We start from the raw sequence: 23,485 nt of genomic DNA on the forward strand, positions 1-23,485 counted from the left end.
AAGAGGATGGCAGCAGTGATAGGGGACTGTCTAGATAGGCGATTCATTGGACGTGAAAAGGAAACTCAGATGGTAGTTTGCCTCCAGGTGCCCGGGTCTGCAATGTTTCCGAATGTGTCCACAATATCCTGTAACGGGAGGGTGAGCAACCAGAAGTCATTGTACATATTGGTACCAATGATGTGGGTAGAAAATGGGAGGAGGTCCTGAAAACAGAATACAGAGAGTTAGGAAGGAAGCTGAGAAGCAGGACCTCAAGGGTGGTAATCATGGGATTGCTGTCTGTGCCACACGACAGTGAGGATAGGAATAGAATGAGGTGGCAGATAAATGCATGACTGAAGAATTGGAGCTAGAGCCAGGGATTCAGATTTCTGGATAACAGGGGCCTCTTCTGGGGCAGGTATGACCTGTACAAAAAGGGATGGGTTGCACTTGAATCAGAGGAGGACCAATATCCTTGCAGGCAGGTTTCCTAGAGCTTTTGGGATTGATTTAAACTAATATGGCAGGGAGATGGGAACCAGTATGATAGAGCTGAGGATGAGCCAGCAGATTTACAAGTAGATGATGTAACAGAACATAGAACATAGAATATAGAAATCTACAGTGCATTATATGCCCTTTGGCCCACCAAGTTGTGCTGACTATGTAGCCTACTCTAGAAACTAGTATTTCCCTACCGCTATATTTCTAAGCTCCACGTACCTATCTAAGAGTCTCTTAAAAGACCCTATTGTATCTGCCTCTACCACATTCACCTTCACTGGCAGTGCAATCCAGGTACCCACCACTCTCTGTGTGAAAAACTTACTTTTGACATCGCCCTTGTACCTACTTCCTTAAGACCTTAAAACTATGCTCCCTCATATTAGCCACTTCAGCCCTGGGGTGTAATATGAATGTATGGAAGGACAGACCAATGATTGGGTACAACTGCAGACAGAGCAAAGAATTATGTTGTACCACAGAGACAAAATCATAAGGGTGAAAAATCAGGACTGAAGGTTCTGTATTTAAATACACAAAGCATTCAGAATAAGGTGGACAAACCTGTGACGCGATTAGAGATTGGTCGGTATGACATTGTGGGTATCACTGAGTCGGCTGAAAGAAGGCCGTAGTTGTTAGTTTGACCTACTAAAATAAACAACTTCACACTTATCTGAGTTGAGCTCCATCTGCCACTTCTCAGCCCAGTTCTGCATCCTATCGATGTCCCGCTATAACCTCTGACAACCCTCCAGACTATCCACAACACCCCCAACCTTTGTGTCAGCAGCAAACTTACTAACCGACCCTGCTACTTCCTCATCCAAGTCATTTATAAAAATCACAAACAGAAGGAGTCTCAGAACAGATCTGTATGGAACACTACTGGTCACCTCTATGCAGAATACAAACCAAATACAACCACCCTTTGCCTTCTGTGGGCAAGCTAATTCTGAATCCACAAAACAAGGTCTCTTTGGATTCCATGCATCCTTATTTTCTGATTGTATTCTCTAAATTTCACTTTTGAAGGCCTTCCACTTACCAAGTATTCCTTTGCCAGAAACCAGCCTGTCCCAATCCACACTTGCCAGATCATTTCTGACAGCATCAAAACTGGCCTTACTCCAACGTACAAAAGAATCTCATCCCACAGACCAGGCCTTTCCTTTTGCATATTTATTTTGTAACTAATGACATTGTAGTCAACAGATACAAGGTGTTCCCTTACACGAACTTCTGTCACCTACCCTGTCTCGTTCATTTGTAGCAGATGCAGAATCACATGCACTATTGTTGGGATGTCCACGTACTGATGAGGGGAACTTTCCTGAGCATATTTCACAAACTCAATCCCATCTAGTCCTTTTATAGTATGGAATTCCCAGTCAATATCCGGAAATTTAAAATCACCTACTCTCACAACCTTATGTTCTTTGCAACAGTCTGTGATCTCTTTATAAATGTGTTCCTTTAAATCCCTAGGATTGTTGGGTGGTCTGTTACAATAGAACCTCAGGTCATTGAGCTGCCAGTTCCTGCCCCTCCTGCAAACAAGTCTATCTATCTTATGGCTACAATATCATAATACCAGCTCTTAATCACAAGATCACAAGACAAAGGAGCAGAAGTAGGCCATTCGGCCCTTCAAATCTGCTCCACCACTCCACCATGAGCTAAACTATTCTCCCATCTAGTTCTAATTTCCGGCTTTTCCCCCATATCTCTTGATACTCTGACTAATTAGATACTTATCAATCTCCTCCTTAAACACCCTCAGTGATCAGGCCTCCACAGCCATATGTGGCAACGAATTCCATAAATCCACCGCCCTCTGGCTAAAAAAATTTCTCCTCATCTCTGTTTAAAATGGGTACTCTCTTATTCTAAGACTGTGGCTTCTTGTCCTGGACTCACCCACCAAGGGAAACAGCCTTTCCACATCTACTCTGTCCAACCCTTTCAACATTCGAAATGTTTCTATGAGATCCCCTCTCATTCTTCTATACTCTAATGAATACAATCCAAGAGCCGACAAACGCTCCTCATATGTTAGCCCCTGCATTCTAGGAATTATCCTTGTAAATCCTCTCTGAACTCTCTCCAACATCAGTATATCCCTTCTAAGATAGGGGGCCCAAAACTGCACACAGTATTCCAAATGAGGTCTCACCAGTGCCCCATAGAGCCTCACCAACACCTCCTTACTCTTATACACTATTCCTCTTGAAATGAATGTAAACATAGCATTTGCTTTCCTTACCGCCAATCCAACTTGGTGGTTAACCTTTAGGGTATCCTGCACGAGGACCCCCAAGTCCCTTTGCACTTCCGATTTTTGAATTTTCTCCCCATCTAAATAATAATCTGCCCAATTATTTCTTCTTCCAAAATGTACAACTGTACATTTCTCAACATTGTATCTCATCTGCCATTTCTTTACCCACTCCCCTAAACTGACCAAGTCTCTCTGCAACCTTTCCGTTTCTTCAACACTTCCTGCTCCTCCACCTATCTTGGTGTCATCCGCAAATTTAGACACAAAACAATTTAATCCATAACCTAAATCATCAATACACATTGTAAAAAGAAGCGGCCCCAACACCGACCCCTCCGGAACACCACTAGTAACTGGCAACCAATCAGAATAGGACCCCTTTATTCCCACCCTTTGCTTTCTGCCTATCAGCCAATGCTCTACCCATTCCACTATCTTCCCTGTAATTCCATGGGCTCTCACCTTATTAAGCAGCCTCTTATGTGGCACCTTATCGAAGGCCCTTTGAAAATCCAACATCCACAGCCTCTCCCTTATCAATCTTATTTGAGATTACCTCAAAAAATTCCGATAGGTTGGTGAGGCAGGATCTTCCCTTCATGAAACCATGTTGGCTTCGGCCTATCTTGTCATGCACCTCGAGGTATTTCATAACCTCCTCCTTGAGGATAGACTTTCCAACTACTGATGTCAGACTAATAGGTCTGTAATTTTCTTTTTGCTGCCTCCCTCCTTTCTTAAACAGCAGAACTACATTTGCGACCTTCCAGTCCTCTGGAACTATGCCAGAGTCTATTGATTCCTGGAAGATCATTTCCAAGGCCTCCACAATCTCCAAAGCCACCTCTTTCAGAACCCATGGGTGCACCTCATCCGATCCGGGAGACTCATCTATTCTTAGTCCATTTAGCTTCCCAAGCACTTTCTCTCTAGTAATCTTGACTGTACCTAATTCTATTCCCTGATACCTCTGGCTATCAGGTATGTTGCTAGTGTCTTCCACTGTGAAGACTAATGCAAAATGCTCATTTAGTTCCTCTGCCATCTCTTTGTTACCCATTATAATTTCTCCAGCATAATTTTCAATCAGTCCTATATCTACCCGTGTCACTCTTTTACTCTTCATATATTTAAAAAAACTCTTAGCATCCTTTTTAATGTTAATTGCCAACTTCTTTTCATAATTCATCTTTTCTTTCCTAATGACTTTCTTAGTTTCCTTCTGTAAGTTTTTAAAAGTCGTCCAGTCCTCAGTTTTCCCACTAATTTTTGCTTCCTTGTACGCCGTCTCTTTTGCTTTTATTTTAGCCTTAACCTCTCTCGTTAGCCACATTTGTGCCATTTTTCCATTCATGATTTTCTTTTTTCTTGAAATATATTTTTCCTGCATTTTCCTCATTTCTTGTAGGAATTTCATCCAATTCTGCTCTACCGTCCCTCCATCTAGCTTACTTTTCCAATCTACATGGGCCAGTTCCTCTCTCATACCACTGTAATTTCCTTTGTTCCACTGAAATATCAATACATCTGATACCACCTTCTCCTTTTCAAATTTGAAACTGAACTCAATCATATTATGATCACTACTTCCAAGGGGTTCCATTACCTCCAGCTCCCTAATCGCCTCAGGTTCGTTACACAGCACCCAATCCAAAACAGCCAGTCCCCTGGTGGGCTTCTGGATAAGCTGCTCCAAAAAGCCATCCTGTAGGATTTCTACAAACTCCCTCTCCTGTGATCCAGTACCTTCTTGACCTTCCCAATCCACTTTCATCTTAAAATCCCCCATAATTATCTTGACAGTTTCCTTCTGACACACTTTTTCTATTTCCAGTTGTAACTTGTAGTCCACATCCCGGCTGCTGTTTGGAGGCCTGTATATAACTGCTATTTTTACCCTTGCTATTTCTTAACTCGACCCATAAGGATTCTACCTCTTCTGATCCTATGTTCCTTCTTTCTAGTGATTTGATATCGTTGCTTACAATCAGGGCCACACCACCCCCTTTACCGACCTTCCTATCTTTCCTATACACTATACACTTCCTATCTTTAATCCTTGCCCTGAGCTCATCTGTCTTTCCTGTGATACTTCTTGCACTGAAATCTATGCAGCTCAGGACACTAGTTGCACCATGCTCAACTTTTTGACTCCTAACTATGGCTGAGGTCTTAACAACTTGTCTCCGCAACCTCTCCACTAACTGCTCTGGCACTCTGGTTCCCATCCCCCTGCAACTCTGGTTTAAACCCCACCGTGTAGCATTAAAAAACCTTCCCACTAGGATATTAGACCCCTCCATTTCAGGTGCAAACTGTCCTTTCTGTAGAGGTCCCACCTTCCCTGAAAGAGAGCCCAGTGATCCAAAAATCTCATACGCTCCCTCCTACACCAACTCCTTAGCGATGTGTTAAGCTGAATAATTTTCCTAGTTCTGGCCTCACTAGCACATGGTACGGGTAGCAAACCTGAGGTCACAACCCTGGAAGTCCTGCCCTTTAACTTAGCTCCTCACTTCCTGAACTCCCTATGCAGGACTTAGTTGCTCTTTCTACCCATGTCATTGGCACCTACATGGACCACGAACTCTGCCTGTTGACTTGAGAATGCTGAGGACTAGGCCCAAGATTCCCAGACCCTGGCACCCGTCCGGGAATCTTATTCTTGTCCACAGAGCCTCCTTTCTGTTCCCCTAACTTACGAATCCCATAAGGCCATAAGACAAGATAAGATCCCCTGTCACCACAGCTTGCTTCTTCTTCTACCTTCCTTTCTGAGTCACAGAGCCAGACCCAGTGCCAGAGACCCAACCGCTGTGACTTTCCTCTGCTAGGTCATTCTCCATGCACCCCACCACAGTACCTGGTGTTCAGGTATAGATATTAACATTCAGAATTTTGTAAATCTTCAGTCACCCTCCAGTCAATCTCGCCATTTCTTACAAATCAAGGCATCCAGTCCTGGTAAAACTTCTATGCACTCCCTCCAGGTTAATGACCAGAATTCTGTGCAGTGCTTGGATAACAGTAACATGACATTCCATCCTTGTACTGAATATACCGACCAATGAAGCCAAATATGCCAAAACACCTTCTTCACTGCCTTGCCTATATTGTGTCATCACTTCTGTAGAACTGCAACACTTCACCTATGAGTCTGTTGGGGTCATATACTGTATCTGGTGCTCCCAGTGAGGCCTCCTATATATTGGTGAGGCCCGGTGTAGATTGGGAAACCGCTTCACTGAGCACCTACGCTCTGCCCGCCAGAAAAAGTGTGAACTCCCAGTGGCCACCTATTTCAATTCCACTTTCCATTCCCATTCCAACACGTTGTCTCTTCTACTATTGTAATGAGGTCACACTCAGGTTGGAGGAACAACACCTTATATTCCATCTCGGTAGCCTCCAACCTGATGGCATGAACATTGACTTATTGAAATTGCACCCCCCCCTTCATTATTCCCCATTCCTGTTTCCCTCTCTCACCTTATCTCCTTACTTGCCCATCACCTCACCCTGTGTTCCTCCCCCTTCCCTCTCTTCCATGGTCTTCTATCCTCTCCTATCAGATTCCCCCTTCCCCAGCCCTTTATCTCCTTCACCAATCAACTCCCAACTCTTTACTTCACCCCTCCCTCTCTCCTGGTTTCACCAATCACCTAGCATCTTGTACTTCTTCCTCCCCTCCCCTCTTTCTGGCACTAACTTCTAATCTTTTTATTCAGTCCTGATGAAGGATCTCAGCCTGAAATGACCACTGTTTACTCTTTTCCACAGATGCTGCCTGGCCTGCTGTGTTCCTCCATCAGTTTGGGTGTGTTGCCTGGATTTCCAGCATCTGCAGATTTTCTCGTCTCCACTGCCTTTCTTCATTCTCGTTCTCTTTCCTCTTCCCTCTCCCCTAGACAATGTAGACTGGGAGCAGCTGCTTGGGAAGATGGGGTGTGCGAGGAGGAATGATATCTGATAAGTGGGAGATGTTGAACAACAAACCAGTAAGATTTTAGTGTCACCTTGGTAAGTTGGGGGAACCCTGGTAAACAAAGGACATTGAAGGTTCAACAGACTGGTATTGAAAAAGTCATTGAACATTTACAGAGGATGTATGAGAAAACATAAGAAAGAAATGAAGACAACAAAAGGAGGTAATCAAACCCTCAAGCCTTTTTTTTAAGAAGCGGTAGGTGGGGCACAAGGTCAAGAATAATACATCAGTGGTGAGAAAGTTGTTAGAGAAGTATCTGAGAGACAGAAGAGGAGTACTGATTAGAATGAATCATTGTGATTTTTTGAGACTAAGAAAATCGACCTAGATATAGTTTACTTGGACTTGAGATAGGTTTTCAATATGGTGCCATGTGAAGGTTAAGGTATAAGGGATCTGAAGGGTGTTGGCAACACTGTCTGGATGATGGAGACTGAGGGTAGGGGTAGATGGGTGTGTATCTGACTGGAAGTCTGTAACCACTGAAGTACCACAAGGATTAGTTGTGGGAATTTTGTTGCTCGTCACAGCTAGCTGGAGTGTTTGCTGACATCTTCAGCTGCTCCATGCTTCAGTCTAAGATCCCCTCGTGTTTTAAGAAGGCAACGATAATCCCAGTGCTGAAGAAGAGCAAGGCGGCATGCCTGAATGACTATCGACCTGTGGCTCTGACATCAATTGTTATGAAGTGCTTCGAGAGATTGGTTATGGCACACATCAACCACAGCCTACCGGTCAACCTCGTCGCTTCGCAATTCACCTACCGGAGCAACAGGTCAATGGCAGATGCCATCTCTGGCCCTATATTCCTCCTTAGAACACCTGGAAAATAAAGATGCATACGTAAGGCTTCTTTTCATTGACTACAGCTCTGCCTTTAATACCATCATTCCAAATAAACTGATTCCTAAGCTCCGGAACCTGGGCCTTAGCACTCAGATCTGCAGCTGGATCTTCAACTTCCTCACAGACAGGACCCAGGCTGTAAAAATAGGGGACAAGCTCTCCTCTACAATCACTCTGAGCACCAGTGCCCCACAAGGCTGTGTACTCAGCCCCCTGTTGTACTCACTGTACACCCATGATTGTGTAGCCAAGTTTCCATCAAATTCAATATATAAGTTTGCTGATGACGCAACAATTGTAGGCCATATCTCGGGTAATGATGAGTTTGAGTACAGAGAGGAAATTAAGAACCTGGTGACATAGTGCGAAGACAATAACCTATCCCTCAACGTCAGCAAGATGAAGGAATTGGTTGTTGACTTCAGAAGGAGTAGCGGACCACACGACCCAATTTACATCGGTGGTGCGCAAGTGGAACAGGTCAAAAGCTTTAAGTTCCTCGGGGTCAATATCACAAATGACCTGACTTGGTCCAGCCAAGCAGAGTTCACTGCCAAGAAGGCCCACCAGCGCCTTTACTTCCTGAGAAAACTAAAGAAATTTGGCCTGTTCCCTAAAACCCTCACTAATTTTTATAGATGCACCGTAGAAAGCATTCTTCTAGGGTGCACCACGACCTGGTATGGAAGTTGTCCTGTCCAAGACCGGAAGAAGCTGCAGAAGATCGTGAACACGGTGCAGCACATCACACAAACCAATCTTCCGTTCTAGAATTCACATTACACCACACGCTGTCGGAGCAGTGCTGCTAGGATAATCAAGGACACGACCCACCCAGCCAACACACTTTTTGTCCCTCTTCCCTCCGGGAGAAGGCTTAGGAGCTTGAAGAATCATACGGACAGATTTGGGAACAGCTTCCTTCCAACTGTGATAAGACTGCTGAATGGATCCTGACCCGGATCTGGGCCGTACCCTCCAAATATCCAGACCTGCCTCTCGGTTTTTTTGCACTACCTTATTTTCCATTTTTCTATTTTCTATTTATGATTTATAATTTAAATTTTTAATATTTACTAATTTTTACTATTTTTAATATTTAGTATTTGTAAACCAGGGAGCGGGAAGCGCAGAATCAAATATCGCTGTGATGATTGTACGTTCTAGTATCAATTGTTTGGTGACAATAAAGTATAACGTATAAGTATAATTGAGTTGGATGAGAATGTACTTCTGATTAGTGTGTTTGTAGACAACAGGAAGGTTGGTGTAGTCAGAGAGTGAAGAGGTGTGTCAACGGATACATGAATTAGCTGTAAACCTGGGAAAAGCTATAAGAAATGGAACTTAATCCAGTCAAGTGTGAGGTCATGCAATTAGGAAGTCAAATTCAGGTGGGACATATACAGGAAGTTTGATTTATATAAAGACCTTGGGATGCAAGTTCAGAGCTTTTCGAAAATGGCGCAGGTGGATACATCATTCAAGAAGGCAATTTGTATCCTTGACTGATAGGTAGAAGTCTTCAATATACTGTAAGAGCTGGCATGCCATATTGCAGACATTCAAAACATTAGTTAGACCACAGTTAAGAATAGTGCATATGGTTCTGATCACCATAGTACAGAAAAGATAAGGTAACAATAGGTAGAGGGGAGAAGAGGCTCATTTAGATAATAGTCTGCACGATTGTTCCTTTTACCAAAATACATTATCATACATTTCCCAACACTGTATTCCATCTGCCACTTTTTTGCCCATTCTTTCAATTTGTCCAAGTCCAGCTGCAATCGCATTGCTTCCTCAGCACTACCTACCCCTCTACCTATGTTCGTATCAACCGCAAACTTTGCAGCAAAGACATCAATTCAATTATCTAAATCATTGACAAACAATGTGAAAAGTAGCAGTCCCAATATTGACCCCTGAGGAACACCACTAGTCACTGGCAGCCAACAAGAAAAGGCCCCCTTTATTCCCACTTACTGCCTCCTGCCTGTCAGACATTCGTCTATCTATGCCAGTATCTTTCTTATAACACCAGAAGATGTTATCTTTTTAAGCAGCCTCATGTGTGGCACTTTATCAAATGCCTTCTGAAAATCAAAGTAAATAACATCCACTGCTTCTCATTTGTCCACCCTGCTGGCTACTTCCTCAAAGAACTTGAACAGATTTGTCAGGCAAGATTTCCCTTTACAGAAACCATGCTGACTTTGACTTATTTTATCATTAGTTTCCAAGAACCTTGAAACCTCATCCACAATAATAGATCCCAACAATTTCCCACCCACTGAGGTTAGGCTAACTGGCCTATAATTTCCTTTCTTTTGCCTTCCTCCCTTCTTAAAGAGTGTTATGACATTTGCAATTTTCCAGTCCTCCGAGACTATGCCAGAATCAAGTAATTCTTGAAAGATCTGTTATCTCCTAAGCAACCTCTCTCAGGACTCTGGGATGTAATCCATCTGGCCCCGGTGACTTATCCACCTTAGTCTACCGCTCTTTCCTTTGTAATAGCAATGGAACTCATTCCTGCTCACTGACGTTCATGGACCTGTGGCACATTGCTAGTGTCTTCCACAGTGAAGGCAGATGCAAAGTACCCATTAAGTTCATCTGTCATTTCTTTGTCCCTCCTTACTGCCACACCAACATCATTCTCCATAGTCACAGTCATACTTTATTGATCCCGAGGGAAATTGGTTTTCGTTACAGTTGCTCGATAATTAAGTAGTAATAAAACCATAAATAATTAAATAGTAATATGTAAATTATGCCAGGAAATAAGTCCAGGACCAGCCTATTGGCTCAGGGTGTCTGACCCTCCAAGGGAGGAGTTGTAAAGTTTGATGGTCACAGGCAGGAATGACTTCCTATGATGCTCTGTGCTGCATCTCGGTGGAATGAGTCTCTGGCTTAATGTACTCCTGTGCCCACCCAGTACATTATGTAGTGGATGGGAGACATTGTCCAAGATGGCATGCAACTTGGACAGCATCCTCTTTTCAGACACCACCGTCAGAGAGTCCAGTTCCATCCCCACAACATCACTGGCCTTACGAATGAGTTTGTTGATTCTGTTGGTGTCTGCCACCCTCAGCCTGCTGTCCCAGCACACAACAGCAAACATGATCGCACTGGCCACCACAGACTCGTAGAACATCCTCAGCATTGTCCGACAGATGTTAAAGGACCTCAGTCTCCTCAGGAAATAGAGACGGCTCTGATGCTTCTTGTAGATAGCCTTTGTGTTCTTTGACCAATCCAGTTTATTGTCAATTCATATCCCCAGGTATTTGTAAGACTCCATCATGTCCACACTGACCCCCTGGATGGAAACAGGGGTCATCGGTACCTTAGCTCTCCTCAGGTCTACCACCAGCTCCTTAGTCTTTTTCACATTAAGCTGCAGATAATTCTGCTCATACCATGTGACAAAGTTTCCTACCGTAGCCCTGAACTCAACCTCATCTCCCTTGCTGATGCATCCAACTATGGCAGAGTCATCAGAAAACTTCTGAAGATGGCAAGACTCTGTGCAGTAGTTGAAGTCCGAGGTGTAAATAGTCCAGTGGTCCAATATCAACTCTCACCTCCCTTTTACTCCTTATCTAACTGAAAAACTTCTGGTACCCTGCTTTATATTATTGGCTACTCTGCCCTTATATTTTATCTTTTCCTTTCTTATAGCTTTTTTAGTTGCCTTTTGTTGGATTTTAAAAGCTTCCCAGTCATACAACTTCCCACTCACTTTTGCTACCTTATATGCCCTTTCCTTGGTTTTTATGCTGTCCTTAACTTCCTTTGTCGGCCACTGTTGCCTACCCCTGCCATTTGAAAACTTCTTCCTCTGTGGGACATATCTATCCTGCACCTTGTGAACTATTCCCAGAAACTTCAGCCATCTCTGCTCTGCTGCCATCCCCACCAGTATCCTCCTCCACTCCACCTGAACAAGCTCCTCTCTCATGTCTCTGTAATTCCCTTTATTCCATTGAGATATTGAAACTTGTGAGTTATGCTTCTCCTGCTCAAATTGCAGTGCAAATTCAATCATATTATGATCACTGCCTCCTAAGGGTTCTTTTACATTAAGCTCCCTAATAAGATCTGGGTTATTACACAACACCTAATCTAAGATAGCCTTTCCCCGAGTCAGCTCAAGCACAAGCTGCTCGAAAAAGCCATCTCGTTGGCATTCAACAAATTCCCTCTCTTGCAATCTGACACCAACATGATTTTCCCAATGCCTTGCATATTGAAGTTCCCCATTACAATTGTGACACTTCCCTTATTACATGCCCTTTCCAACTCCCTTTGCAATCTCAACCCCACATCTTGGCTACAATTTGGAGGTCTATATATGATTCCATGATTGTTTTTTTTACCATTGCAGTTTCTTCACTCCACCCACAAAGATTCAATATTCTCTGACCCTATGTCACCTCTTTCTAAAGATGTAGTTCCATCTCTTACTAACAGAGCCACACCACCGCCTTTGCCTTCCCGCCTGTCATTTCGAAACAAAGTATATCCTTCGATGTTCAGCTCCCAACCATGACCTTTCAGCCACGACTCAATGATGCCCACAATGGCACACTGACCAATCGCTAATTGCACCACGAGTTCATCCACCTTATTCCAAATGGACGTGCATTTGAAAACAGCATCTTCAGTCCTGCATTCTTCGCCCTTTTGAATTTTGCCTCTGTGGTACAATTTAACTCTTTGTAAGGGAGAGGAAGTGGAATGGCAGGAAAATGGAAACTGAGACCAGTGGACATTTCAAGTACGAAGAGAGGGGTATAAGAGAGAGTGAGAGAGGGGCTGCGAAAAAGGTTGTGAGAGGGTCTGTTGCAGGTTGAGAGAAAGGCAGAGAGAGGGATTGAGAGAGGCAGAGAGAGGGGTGGAGGGAGAGGCAGAGAGAGGGGTGGAGGGAGGGGCAGAGAGAGGGATGGAGGGAAGCAGAGAGAGGGGTGGAGGGAGGGGCAGAGAGAGGGGTGGAGGGAGGGGCAGAGAGAGGGATGAAGGGAGGCAGAGAGGGGGCTGTGAGAGAGAGAAGGGTGGGAGAGGATGAGAGATGGGAAGGAGGTGAGAGAGAGATTGAGGAGGGTGAGATTGGGTGAGGGTTGGTGAGAGGGGGAGGGTAGGAGGGTGAAGAAGGGTGAGAGTAGTTGAGAGAGGGAAAAGGGGTGAGCGAGAATGGTAGAGAATGAGGGAGGGTCAGAGAGGGAGAGAGGGGAGAGAGAAGAGATAGAGGTGAGACAGGATGAGGGAGGGTGTGAGAAGCTGAGAGAGGATGAGAGGATGTGGGAGGGTGAGAGAGGGGAGGGGAAGGGAGGGGAGACAGAGGTTGAGGGACATCAAGAGGGCGTGGAGAATGGTGAGAGATGGGTGAGAGAGAGGTGAGAGATAGTGAGGGTGAGTGAAGGTGAGAGGTGGTGATAGATATGAGAGGTAGAGGGAGAGAGAAAGAGAAAGGAGTAGAGTGAGGGTGAGAGTGGATGAGAAGGGAGAGTGGGTGGGAGCGGGCCAAGTAGGATTAAGGAGGAGGTGAGAGAGTGAGTGAGGGGTGTAAGAGGTTGAGGGACGGGTAAGAGGGGGAAGGGAGCATGACAGAGGGGCCAGAGGGGTATAGAGGGTGAGTGCAAAGGGAGAGGGAGAGAGGGGAGATAGAAGGGAGAGTGAGTGAGAACGTGTGTGTGTGTGTGTATGTGTGAGTGAGAATGTGAGAGTGAGAGACTGTGTGTGAGAGAGAAGAGAGAGAGAACGAACACAAAAAGATGCTGAGAGTACCAGGGAGGAGCGAGAGTGGTGGGGAGTGACTGAGGGAAGAGTGACGGAGTGACAGAGTGACAGAGTGGTGAGAGGGTGCGTGGGGAGTGACTGAGGGAAGAGTGACAGAGTGGTGAGAGGGTGCGTGGGGGAATGACTGAGGGAAGAGTGACAGAGTGGTGAGAGGGTGCGTGGGGAGTGACTGAGGGAAGAGTGATGGAGTGACAGAGTGACAGACTGGTGAGAGGGTGCGTGGGGTGTGACTGAGGGAAGAGTGACAGAGTGGTGAGAGGGTGCGTGAGGGAGTGACTGAGGGAAGAGTGACAGAGTGACAGTGGTGAGAGGGTGCATGGGGGAGTGACTGAGGGAAGAGTGACAGAGTAACAGAGTGGTGTGAGGGTGCGTGGGGGAGTGACTGAGGGAAGAGTGACAGAGTGGTGAGAGGGTGCGTGAGGGAGTGACTGAGGGAAGAGTGACAGAGTGGTGAGAGGGTGCGTGAGGGAGTGACTGAGGGAAGAGTGACAGAGTGACAGAGTGGTGTGAGGGTGCGTGGGGGAGTGACTGAGGGAAGAGTGATGGAGTGGTGAGAGGGTGCGTGAGGGAGTGACTGAGGGAAGAGTGACAGAGTGACAGAGTGGTGTGAGGGTGCGTGGGGGAGTGACTGAGGGAAGAGTGATGGAGTCCCAGAGTGACAGACTGGTGAGAGGGTGCATGGGGGAGTGACTGAGGGAAGAGTGACTGAGTGACAGAGTGGTGAGAGGGTGTGTGGGGAGTGACTGAGGGAAGAGTGATGGAGTGACAGAGTGACAGAGTGGTGAGAGGGTGCGTGGGGAGTGACTGAGGGAAGAGTGACAGAGTGACAGACTGGTGAGAGGGTGCGTGGGGGAGTGACTGAGGGAAAAGTGACAGAGTGGTGTGAGGGTGCGTGGGGGAGTGACTGAGGGAAGAGTGACGGAGTGACAGAGTGGTGAGAGGGTGCGTGGGGCAGTGACTGAGGGAAGAGTGATGGAGTGACAGAGTGACAGACTGGTGAGAGGGTGCGTGGGGAGTGACTGAGGGAAGAGTGACGGAGTGACAGAGTGGTGAGAGGGTGCGTGGGGGAGTGACTGAGGGAAGAGTGACAGAATGGTGAGAGGGTGCGTGGGGGAGTGACTGAGGGAAGAGTGATGGAGTGACAGAGTGACAGACTGCTGAGAGGGTGCATGGGGGAGTGACTGAGGGAAGAGTGACGGAGTGACAGAGTGGTGAGAGGGTGCGTGAGGGAGTGACTGAGGGAAGAGTGACAGTGACAGACTGGTGAGAGGGTGTGTGGGGAGTGACTGAGGGAAGAGTGATGGAGTGATAGAGTGACAGAGTGGTGAGAGGGTGCGTGGGGAGTGACTGAGGGAAGAGTGACAGAGTGGTGTGAGGGTGCGTGGGGGAGTGACTGAGGGAAGAGTGACAGAGTGGTGAGAGGGTGCGTGGGGGAGTGACTGAGGGAAGAGTGACAGAGTGGTGACAGGGTGCGTGGGGAGTGACTGAGGGAAGAGTGACAGAGTGGTGAGAGGGTGTGTGGGGAGTGACTGAGGGAAGAGTGACGGAGTGACAGAGTGGTGAGAGGGTGCGTGGGGGAGTGACTGAGGGAAGAGTGACAGAGTGACGGACTGGTGAGAGGGTGCGTGGGGAGTGACTGAGGGAAGAGTGATGGAGTGACAGAGTGGTGAGAGGGTGCGTGGGAGAGTGACTGAAGAGTGACAGAGTGACAGAGTGACCGAGTGGTGAGAGGGTGCGTGGGGGAGTGACTGAGGGAAGAGTGATGGAGTGACAGAGTGGTGAGAGGGTGTGTGAGGGAGTGACTGAGGGAAGAGTGACAGAGTGGTGAGAGGGTGCGTGGGGGAGTGACTGAGAGAAGAGTGATGGAGTGACAGAGTGGTGAGAGGGTGCGTGGGAGAGTGACTGAGGGAAGAGTGACAGAGTGGTGAGAGGGTGCGTGGGGGAGTGACTGAGGGAAGAGTGTGGAGTGACAGAGTGATAGACTGCTGAGAGGGTGCGTGGGGGAGTGACTGAGGGAAGAGTGACGGAGTGACAGAGTGGTGAGAGGGTGCGTGAGGGAGTGACTGAGGGAAGAGTGACAGTGACAGACTGGTGAGAGGGTGTGTGGGGAGTGACTGAGGGAAGAGTGATGGAGTGATAGAGTGACAGAGTGGTGAGAGGGTGCGTGGGGAGTGACTGAGGGAAGAGTGACAGAGTGGTGTGAGGGTGCGTGGGGGAGTGACTGAGGGAAGAGTGACAGAGTGACAGAGTGGTGAGAGGGTGCGTGGGGGAGTGACTGAGGGAAGAGTGTGGAGTGACAGAGTGACAGACTGGTGAGAGGGTGCGTGGGGGAGTGACTGAGAGAAGAGTGACGGAGTGACAGAGTGGTGAGAGGGTGCGTGGGGGAGTGACTGAGGGAAGAGTGACAGAGTGACAGAGTGGTGAGAGGGTGCATGGGGGAGTGACTGAGGGAAGAGTGACAGAGTGACAGAGTGGTGTGAGGGTGCGTGGGGGAGTGACTGAGGGAAGAGTGATGGAGTGACAGAGTGACAGACTGGTGAGAGGGTGCGTGGGGAGTGACTGAGGGAAGAGTGACAGAGTGGTGTGAGGGTGCGTGGGGGAGTGACTGAGGGAAGAGTGACGGAGTGACAGAGTGGTGAGAGGGTGCGTGGGGGAGTGACTGAGGGAAGAGTGACAGAGTGACGGACTGGTGAGAGGGTGCGTGGGGAGTGACTGAGGGAAGAGTGATGGAGTGACAGAGTGGTGAGAGGGTGCGTGGGAGAGTGACTGAGGGAAGAGTGACAGAGTGGTGAGAGGCTGCGTGGGGAGTGACTGAGGGAAGAGTGACGGAGTGACAGAGTGACCGACTGGTGAGAGGGTGCGTGGTGGAGTGACTGAGGGAAGAGTGATGGAGTGACAGAGTGGTGAGAGGGTGTGTGAGGGAGTGACTGAGGGAAGAGTGACAGAGTGACAGAGTGGTGAGAGGGTGCGTGGGGGAGTGACTGAGGGAAGAGTGATGGAGTGACAGAGTGGTGAGAGGGTGTGTGGGGAGTGACTGAGGAAAGAGTGACAGAGTGACAGAGTGGTGAGAGGGTGCGTGGGGGAGTGACTGAGGGAAGAGTGACAGAGTGGTGAGAGGGTGCGTGGGGGAGTGACTGAGGGAAGAGTGACAGAGTGACAGAGTGGTGAGAGGGTGTGTGGGGGAGTGACTGAGGGAAGAGTGATGGAGTGACAGAGTGACAGACTGGTGAGAGGGTGCGTGGGGGAGTGACTGAGGGAAGAGTGACGGAGTGACAGAGTGGTGAGAGGGTGCGTGGGGGAGTGACTGAGGGAAGAGTGACAGAGTGGTGAGAGGGTGCGTGGGCGTGTGACTGAGGGAAGAGTGACAGAGTGACAGACTGGTGAGAGGGTGAATGGGGGAGTGACTGAGGGAAGAGTGATGGAGTGACAGAGTGACAGACTGGTGAGAGGGTGCGTGGGGGTGTGACTGAGGGAAGAGTGACAGAGTGACAGACTGGTGAGAGGGTGCATGGGGGAGTGACTGAGGGAAGAGTGACTGAGTGACAGAGTGACAGAGTGGTGACAGGGTGCGTGGGGAGTGACTGAGGGAAGAGTGATGGAGTGACAGAGTGGTGAGAGGGTGCGTGGAGGAGTGACTGAGGGAAGAGTGATGGAGTGACAGAGTGACAGACTGGTGAGAGGGTGCGTAGGGGAGTGACTGAGGGAAGAGTGACGGAGTGACAGAGTAGTGAGAGGGTGCGTGGGGGAGTGACTGAGGGAAGAGTGACGGACTGGTGAGAGGGTGCGTGGGGGAGTGACTGAGGGAAGAGTGACAGAGTGACAGACTGGTGAGAGGGTGCGTGGGGGAGTGACTGAGGGAAGAGTGACAGAGTGACAGAGTGACAGACTGGTGAGAGGGTGCGTGGGGGAGTGGCTGAGAGAGAGAAGGCACAGCTGGGTCTTGCTCTGCTGCACATTGGACTGTGCCCGTGGGATGATTCAGTAATGGACAATGGAAGACTGTTTGCAGTCTTTGGCCAGATGTAAAGGAGGGGATTGGGAACAAGAATGAGCAATGGTCAAACACATTGATGCTGGGGGATGGCAGAACTCATGAAATATTCTCACAAAGCAGTTACTGTGACCTCTCCATGTACAAAGCTTCACAACAACTCGAAACATACAAAAACACAGGCGTGGAGCAGGAGAGGGTTCTTTGCCCCCAGACTACCATGTTCAATCTCCCCATTTCAGCTATTAGTCCAGTGAAGCTTTAATCGGTTTCTAAAAGACTACATGATGCCTCAAATAGGGAGACCACACTGCTCTCAAATCTCACCAGTAACACTGCTAGGTGTACGTGATTATAGGTGTATTTGTCACATGAGGAGTGTTTTGTCATATGAGCAGCATTTTGTCATATGAAGAGCATTTGATGGCCCTGGGCCTCTACTCACTGGAATTCAAAAGAATAAGTGGTGACCTCATTGAAACCTATCGAATGTTGAAGGGCCTCGATAGAGTGGATGTGGAGAGGATGTGTCATACGGTGAGGGAGTCTAAGACCAGAGGACACAGCCTCAGAATAGAGAGGTGTCCTTTTAGAACAGAGATAGGGAGGAATTTCTTGAACCAGAGATGTTAAATCTGTGGAATTCGTTGCCACAGGTGGCTGTGGAGGCCATTCACAGGGTATGTTTAAGGCAGAGGTTGATAAGATTCTTGATTAGTCAGGGCATGAAGGGATTTGGGGAGAAGGCAGGAAGTTGGGGCTGAGAGAGAAAATGGCTCAGCCGTGATGAACTGGTAGAGCTGACCTGATGAACCAAATGGCCTAATTCTTCTTCTTTATCTTATGATAAGAGGCAGAAATTGAGTAGATAGCCAGAGATTTTTCCCAGAGTAAATTGGCTAATACAAGAGGACATAATTTTCATGTGACTGGAGGAACATATAAGGGGGAGTCAGAGTTAAGTTCTTTACACAGAGCATGTTGGGTATGCTGTATGCCCTACCAGGAATGGTGGTAGCGGCAGATACATTAGTGGCATTTAAGGAAGTCTTAGAAAGGCATATGGATGATAGAAAAATTGAGGGTTTTGCAGGAGGGATGGGTTAGATTGATCTTAGTGTAGATTAAAAGATCGGCACAACATTGTGGCTGAAGGGGCTGTCCTGTGCTAAATTCTGTGTAATCGACATAACTGAAACACAGCCTCATTACTATGCCTTCAATCCTCTAACAATAAACAATACCACACAGCTGCTGGCCTGTGGATTGTGACTGCCCCTAAACCTCTACACCCCAGTGCTCAGCAGTCTTTGGAAAATGTTACTTTATCTGCTAAATAGGCAGTTTTCTGCTGTCCATATTCTTCTCCATTTCCCGACCTTAGCCTCCTCACTGAACTCACCAATATACCTGTCCAACTTCCTTCTGCCCTATACAACTTACTGTCCTGCCTATCAAAAGTTCAAAGTAAATTTTATCATCAGAATATATATATGTAACCACATACAACTCTGAAATTCATTTTCCTGCAGGCATACTCAGCAAATCTATAGAATAGTAATTATAACAGGATCAATGAAAGTTCAACCAGAGTGCAGAAGACAACAAACTGTGCAAATGCAAATGTAAATAAATAGCAATAAATAACCATGAAATAACGAGATAAAGAGACCTTAAAGTGAGATCATTGGTTCCAGGAACATCTCAATGGATGGGCAAGTGAGTGTGGTTATCCCCAAGAGCCTGATGGTTGAGGGGTAGTAACTGTTCTTGAACCTGGTGGTTCAAGTCCTGAGGCTCTTATACCTTCCACCTAATGGCAGCAGCAAGAAAAGAGCATGGCCTGGATGGAGGGGATCTCTGATGACAGGCACTACTTTCCTGCGACAGCGTTTCATGTAGATATGCTACTGTAAATGGTTCGGAGGGCTTTACCAATGATATAGTGGACCGATTCCACTACCCTTTGCAGGATTCTCCATTCAAAGGCATTGTTATTTCCATTCCAGTCTGCAATGCAGCCAGTCAATACACTTTCCACTACACATCGAGAAATTAGATTAGATTATTAGATTATGAGGACACTCAGTCCTTGTTTATTGTCATTTGGAAATGCATGCATTAAGAAATGATACAATGTTCCTCCAGTATGATATCACAGAAACACAGGACAGACCAAGGCTAAAACTGACAAAAACCACGTAATTATAACATATAGTTACAACAGTGCAAAGCAATACCGTAATTTGATAAGAGCAGACCATGGGCACGGTAAAAAAAAGTCTCAAAGCCCTGATCGCCCAACATCTCACGCAGACGGTAGAAGGGAGAAACTCTCCCTGCCATGAACCTCCAGCGCCACAAACTTGCCGATGCAGCACCCTGGAAGCACCCGACTACAGCCGACTCTGAGTCCGTCTGAAAACTTCGAGCCTCCGACCAGCCCTCCAACACAGAGCAGCGAGCACCATCTCTGCCGAGCGCTTCGACCCTGCCCCGGCTGCCGAGTAACAAGCAAAGCTGAGGACTCGGGGCCTCCCCCTCTGCAGATTCTGGATCACACAGTAGCAGCGGCAGCGAAACAGGCATTCCATAAGTTTCTCCAGGTGTTCCTCCGCGCTCTCACGTCTGTCTCCATCAAATCATAGTAAACTAGTCTCTGCTTTGTTAATTTCGTACATTATTATTACACATTACTGCACATTGGTAAATTACTATTGTGTATTATTATTCTGTACTTTTATTTAGTTAAGTCTGCACACTGCTAGGTGTGTTTTTAAATGTTGCTGCTATAACGAAGTAATTTCCCACTCGGAATTAATAGTCTTATTATTATCATTATGTAACAAGTGTTTGATGGCTCTTAGCCAGTATTCTCTAGAATTCAGAAGAATAGGATAGTTAAGAAGGCCTATGGGATGCTAGGCTTCATTAATAGGGGGATTGAGTTCAAGAGTAGAGAGGTCATGTTGAAACTCTACAAATCGCTGGTGAGACCTCACTTAGAGTATTGTGTTCAGTTCTGGTCACCTCATTATAGGAAGGATGTGGAAGCGATGGAGAGGGTGCCGAGGAGATTTACCAGGATGTTGCCTGGATTGGAAAACAAGTCTTATGAGGCAAGGTTAGCAGAGCTGGAACTTTTCTCTTTGGAGCGTAGAAGGATGAGAGGGGACTTGATAGAGGTCTACAAGATTATGAGAGGCATAGATAGGGTGGATAGCCAGTACCTGTTTCCCAGGGCACGAATAGCAAACACCAGAGGGCATATGTACAAAGTTAAGGGAGGGAAGTTTAGGGGAGACAACAGGGGTAAGTTTTTTTACACAGAGGGTTGTGGGTGCCTGGAATGACTTGCCAGGGATGGTGGTGGAGGCTAAAACATTAGGGGTATTTAAGAGCCTCTTGGACAGGCACATGGATGAAAGAAAAATACAGGGTTACGGGGTTTAGTACTTTTTTTTAAAGGAACATATGGGTCAGCACAACATCGAGGGCCGAAGGGACTGTACTGTGCAGTAGTACTCTAGTGTCTAGTGTCTAGTAATAAGGGATACCTAATTGAAACCTATCAAATGGTGAAAGGCCTTGATAGTGTGATTGTGGAGAAGATGTTTCCTATGGTGAGAGAGTCTAGGACCAGAGGACATAGTCTCAGAATGGAGGGACATCCTTTAGAATGGAGATTAGGAGTAATTTCTTCAGGCAGAAAGTGATGAATCTGTGGAATTCATTGCCACAGGCAGCTGTGGAGGCCAAATCATTGGGTATATTTAAGGCAGAGGTTGAGATTCTTTATTGGTCTGGGCATGAAGGGATATGGGGAGAAGTCGGGAGTTTGGAGTTGAGGGAAAAAATTGGATCAGCCATGATAAAATGGCAGAGCAGCTCGATGGACCAAATAGCCTAGTTCTGCTCCTATACCTTATGGTCTTATTCTCTTACTGGCAACATCCTTGTGGATCTTTTCAGAACGTAGCTCAGGAACAGGCTTCTCAACCTACAATGTTGGGCCATATTAATGAAACACCTAATTAAACTCCAAACAAAAACAGTCCAACCCAAGAGTGCATCCCAGAGTGCTTAAGGAAGTAGCCCAAGAAATAGTGGATGCATTAGTGATAATTTTTCAAAACTCGTTAGATTCTGGACTAGTTCCTGAGGATTGGAGGGTGGCTAATGTAACCCCACTTTTTAAAAAAGGAGGGAGAGAGAAACCGGGGAATTATAGACCGGTTAGCCTAACGTCGGTGGTGGAGAAACTGCTGGAGTCAGTTATCAAAGATGTGATAACAGCACATTTGGAAAGCGGTGAAATCATCGGACAAAGTCAGCATGGATTTGTGAAAGGAAAATCATGTCTGACGAATCTCATAGAATTTTTTGAGGATGTAACTAGTAGAGTGGATAGGGGAGAACCAGTGGATGTGGTATATTTGGATTTTCAAAAGGCTTTTGACAAGGTCCCACGCAGGAGATTAGTGTGCAAACTTAAAGCACACGGTATTGGGGGTAAGGTATTGATGTGGATAGAGATTAGCAGACAGGAAGCAAAGAGTGGGAATAAACTGGACCTTTTCAGAATGGCAGGCAGTGACTAGTGGGGTACCGCAAGGCTCAGTGCTGGGACCCCAGTTGTTTACAATATATATTAATGACTTGGATGAGGGAATTAAATGCAGCATCTCCAAGTTTGTGGATGACACGAAGCTGGCTGGCAGTGTTACCTGTGAGGAGGATGCTAAGAGGATGCAGGGTGACTTGGATAGGTTGGGTGAGTAGGCAAATTCATGGCAGATGCAATTTAATGTGGATAAATGTGAAGTTATCCACTTTGGTGGCAAAAATAGGAAAACAGATTATTATCTGAATGGTGGCCGATTAGGAAAAGGGGAGGTGCAACGAGACCTGGGTGTCATTATACACCAGTCATTGAAAGTGGGCATGCAGGTACAGCAGGCGGTGAAAAAGGCGAATGGTATGCTGGCATTTATAGCAAGAGGATTCGAATACAGGAGCAGGGAGGTACTACTGCAGTTGTACAAGGCCTTGGTGAGACCACACCTGGAGTATTGTGTGCAGTTTTGGTCCCCTAATCTGAGGAAAGACATCCTTGCCATAGAGGGAGTACAAAGAAGGTTCACCAGATTGATTCCTGGGATGGCAGGACTTTCATATGAAGAAAGACTGGATCGACTAGGCTTGTACTCATTGGAATTTAGAAGATTGAGCGGGTATCTCATTGAAACGTATAAAATCCTAAAGGGATTGGACAGGCTAGATGCAGGAAGATTGTTCCCGATGTTGGGGAAGTCCAGAACGAGGGGTCACAGTTTGAGGATAAAGGGGAAGCCTTTTAGGACGGAGATTAGGAAAAACTTCTTCACACAGAGAGTGGTGAATCTGTGGAATTCTCTGCCACAGGAAACAGTTGAGGCCAGTTCATTGGCTATATTTAAGAGGGAGTTAGATATGGCCCTTGTGGCTACGGGGATCAGGGGGTATGGAGGGAAGGCTGGTGCAGGGTTCTGAGTTGGATGATCAGCCATGATCATAATAAATGGCGGTGCAGGCTCGAAGGGCCGAATGGCCTACTCCTGCATCTATTTTCTATGTTTTCAATGTTTAACACATTCCAAATCATAGTCGGGGACTTCAACTAGGCTTTCTTGAAGAAAACCTTGCCCAATTTCCGTCAGCATATTACCATCAGCGGTCCCAACACAATAAACTACTGTTATACTAAGATAAGGAATGCCCAGACCAGGTTTCGATAAATCTGATCAGCTGGTTGTCCTTGTCCTACCTGCAGAGACTAAAGACCAAAACTCCAAAGAGGCAGTTGTGGGCAGCAGAGGAGCAGCTATAGGATTGCTTTCAGTCAGTGGACTGGGCCACTGAACGAATACATCACGATTGTCACAGACTTTATTAAAACAGTTGTGGGTGAGTGTGTCCCCACAAAGTCATTCAGAGTCTTCCCCAACCAGAACCCCTGAATGAGTCACAAGATTCAAAATCCACTACAGGCCAGATCAGAGGCATTCAAGTCTTATGACCAAGAAATTTACAAGAAGTC

General features: G+C 46.7%; 1 protein-coding gene across 2 annotated transcripts in view; it reads right to left on the reverse strand.

Annotated features, from left to right (window-relative positions):
• Nucleotides 1–23,485, reverse strand: part of LOC140192951 (mitochondrial import receptor subunit TOM40B-like) — a 162,344-nt gene that overhangs the window by 21,816 nt on the left and 117,043 nt on the right. For both annotated transcript variants that reach the window (XM_072250429.1, XM_072250428.1), the window contains exon 9: nucleotides 7,523–7,580. In XM_072250429.1, the coding sequence (XP_072106530.1) occupies nucleotides 7,523–7,580 (58 nt within the window). The remainder of the gene's footprint in view (nucleotides 1–7,522; nucleotides 7,581–23,485) is intronic.

This window comes from Mobula birostris, unplaced genomic scaffold (genome assembly GCF_030028105.1).
Source record: "Mobula birostris isolate sMobBir1 unplaced genomic scaffold, sMobBir1.hap1 scaffold_319, whole genome shotgun sequence".
Taxonomy (NCBI): domain Eukaryota; kingdom Metazoa; phylum Chordata; class Chondrichthyes; order Myliobatiformes; family Myliobatidae; genus Mobula; species Mobula birostris.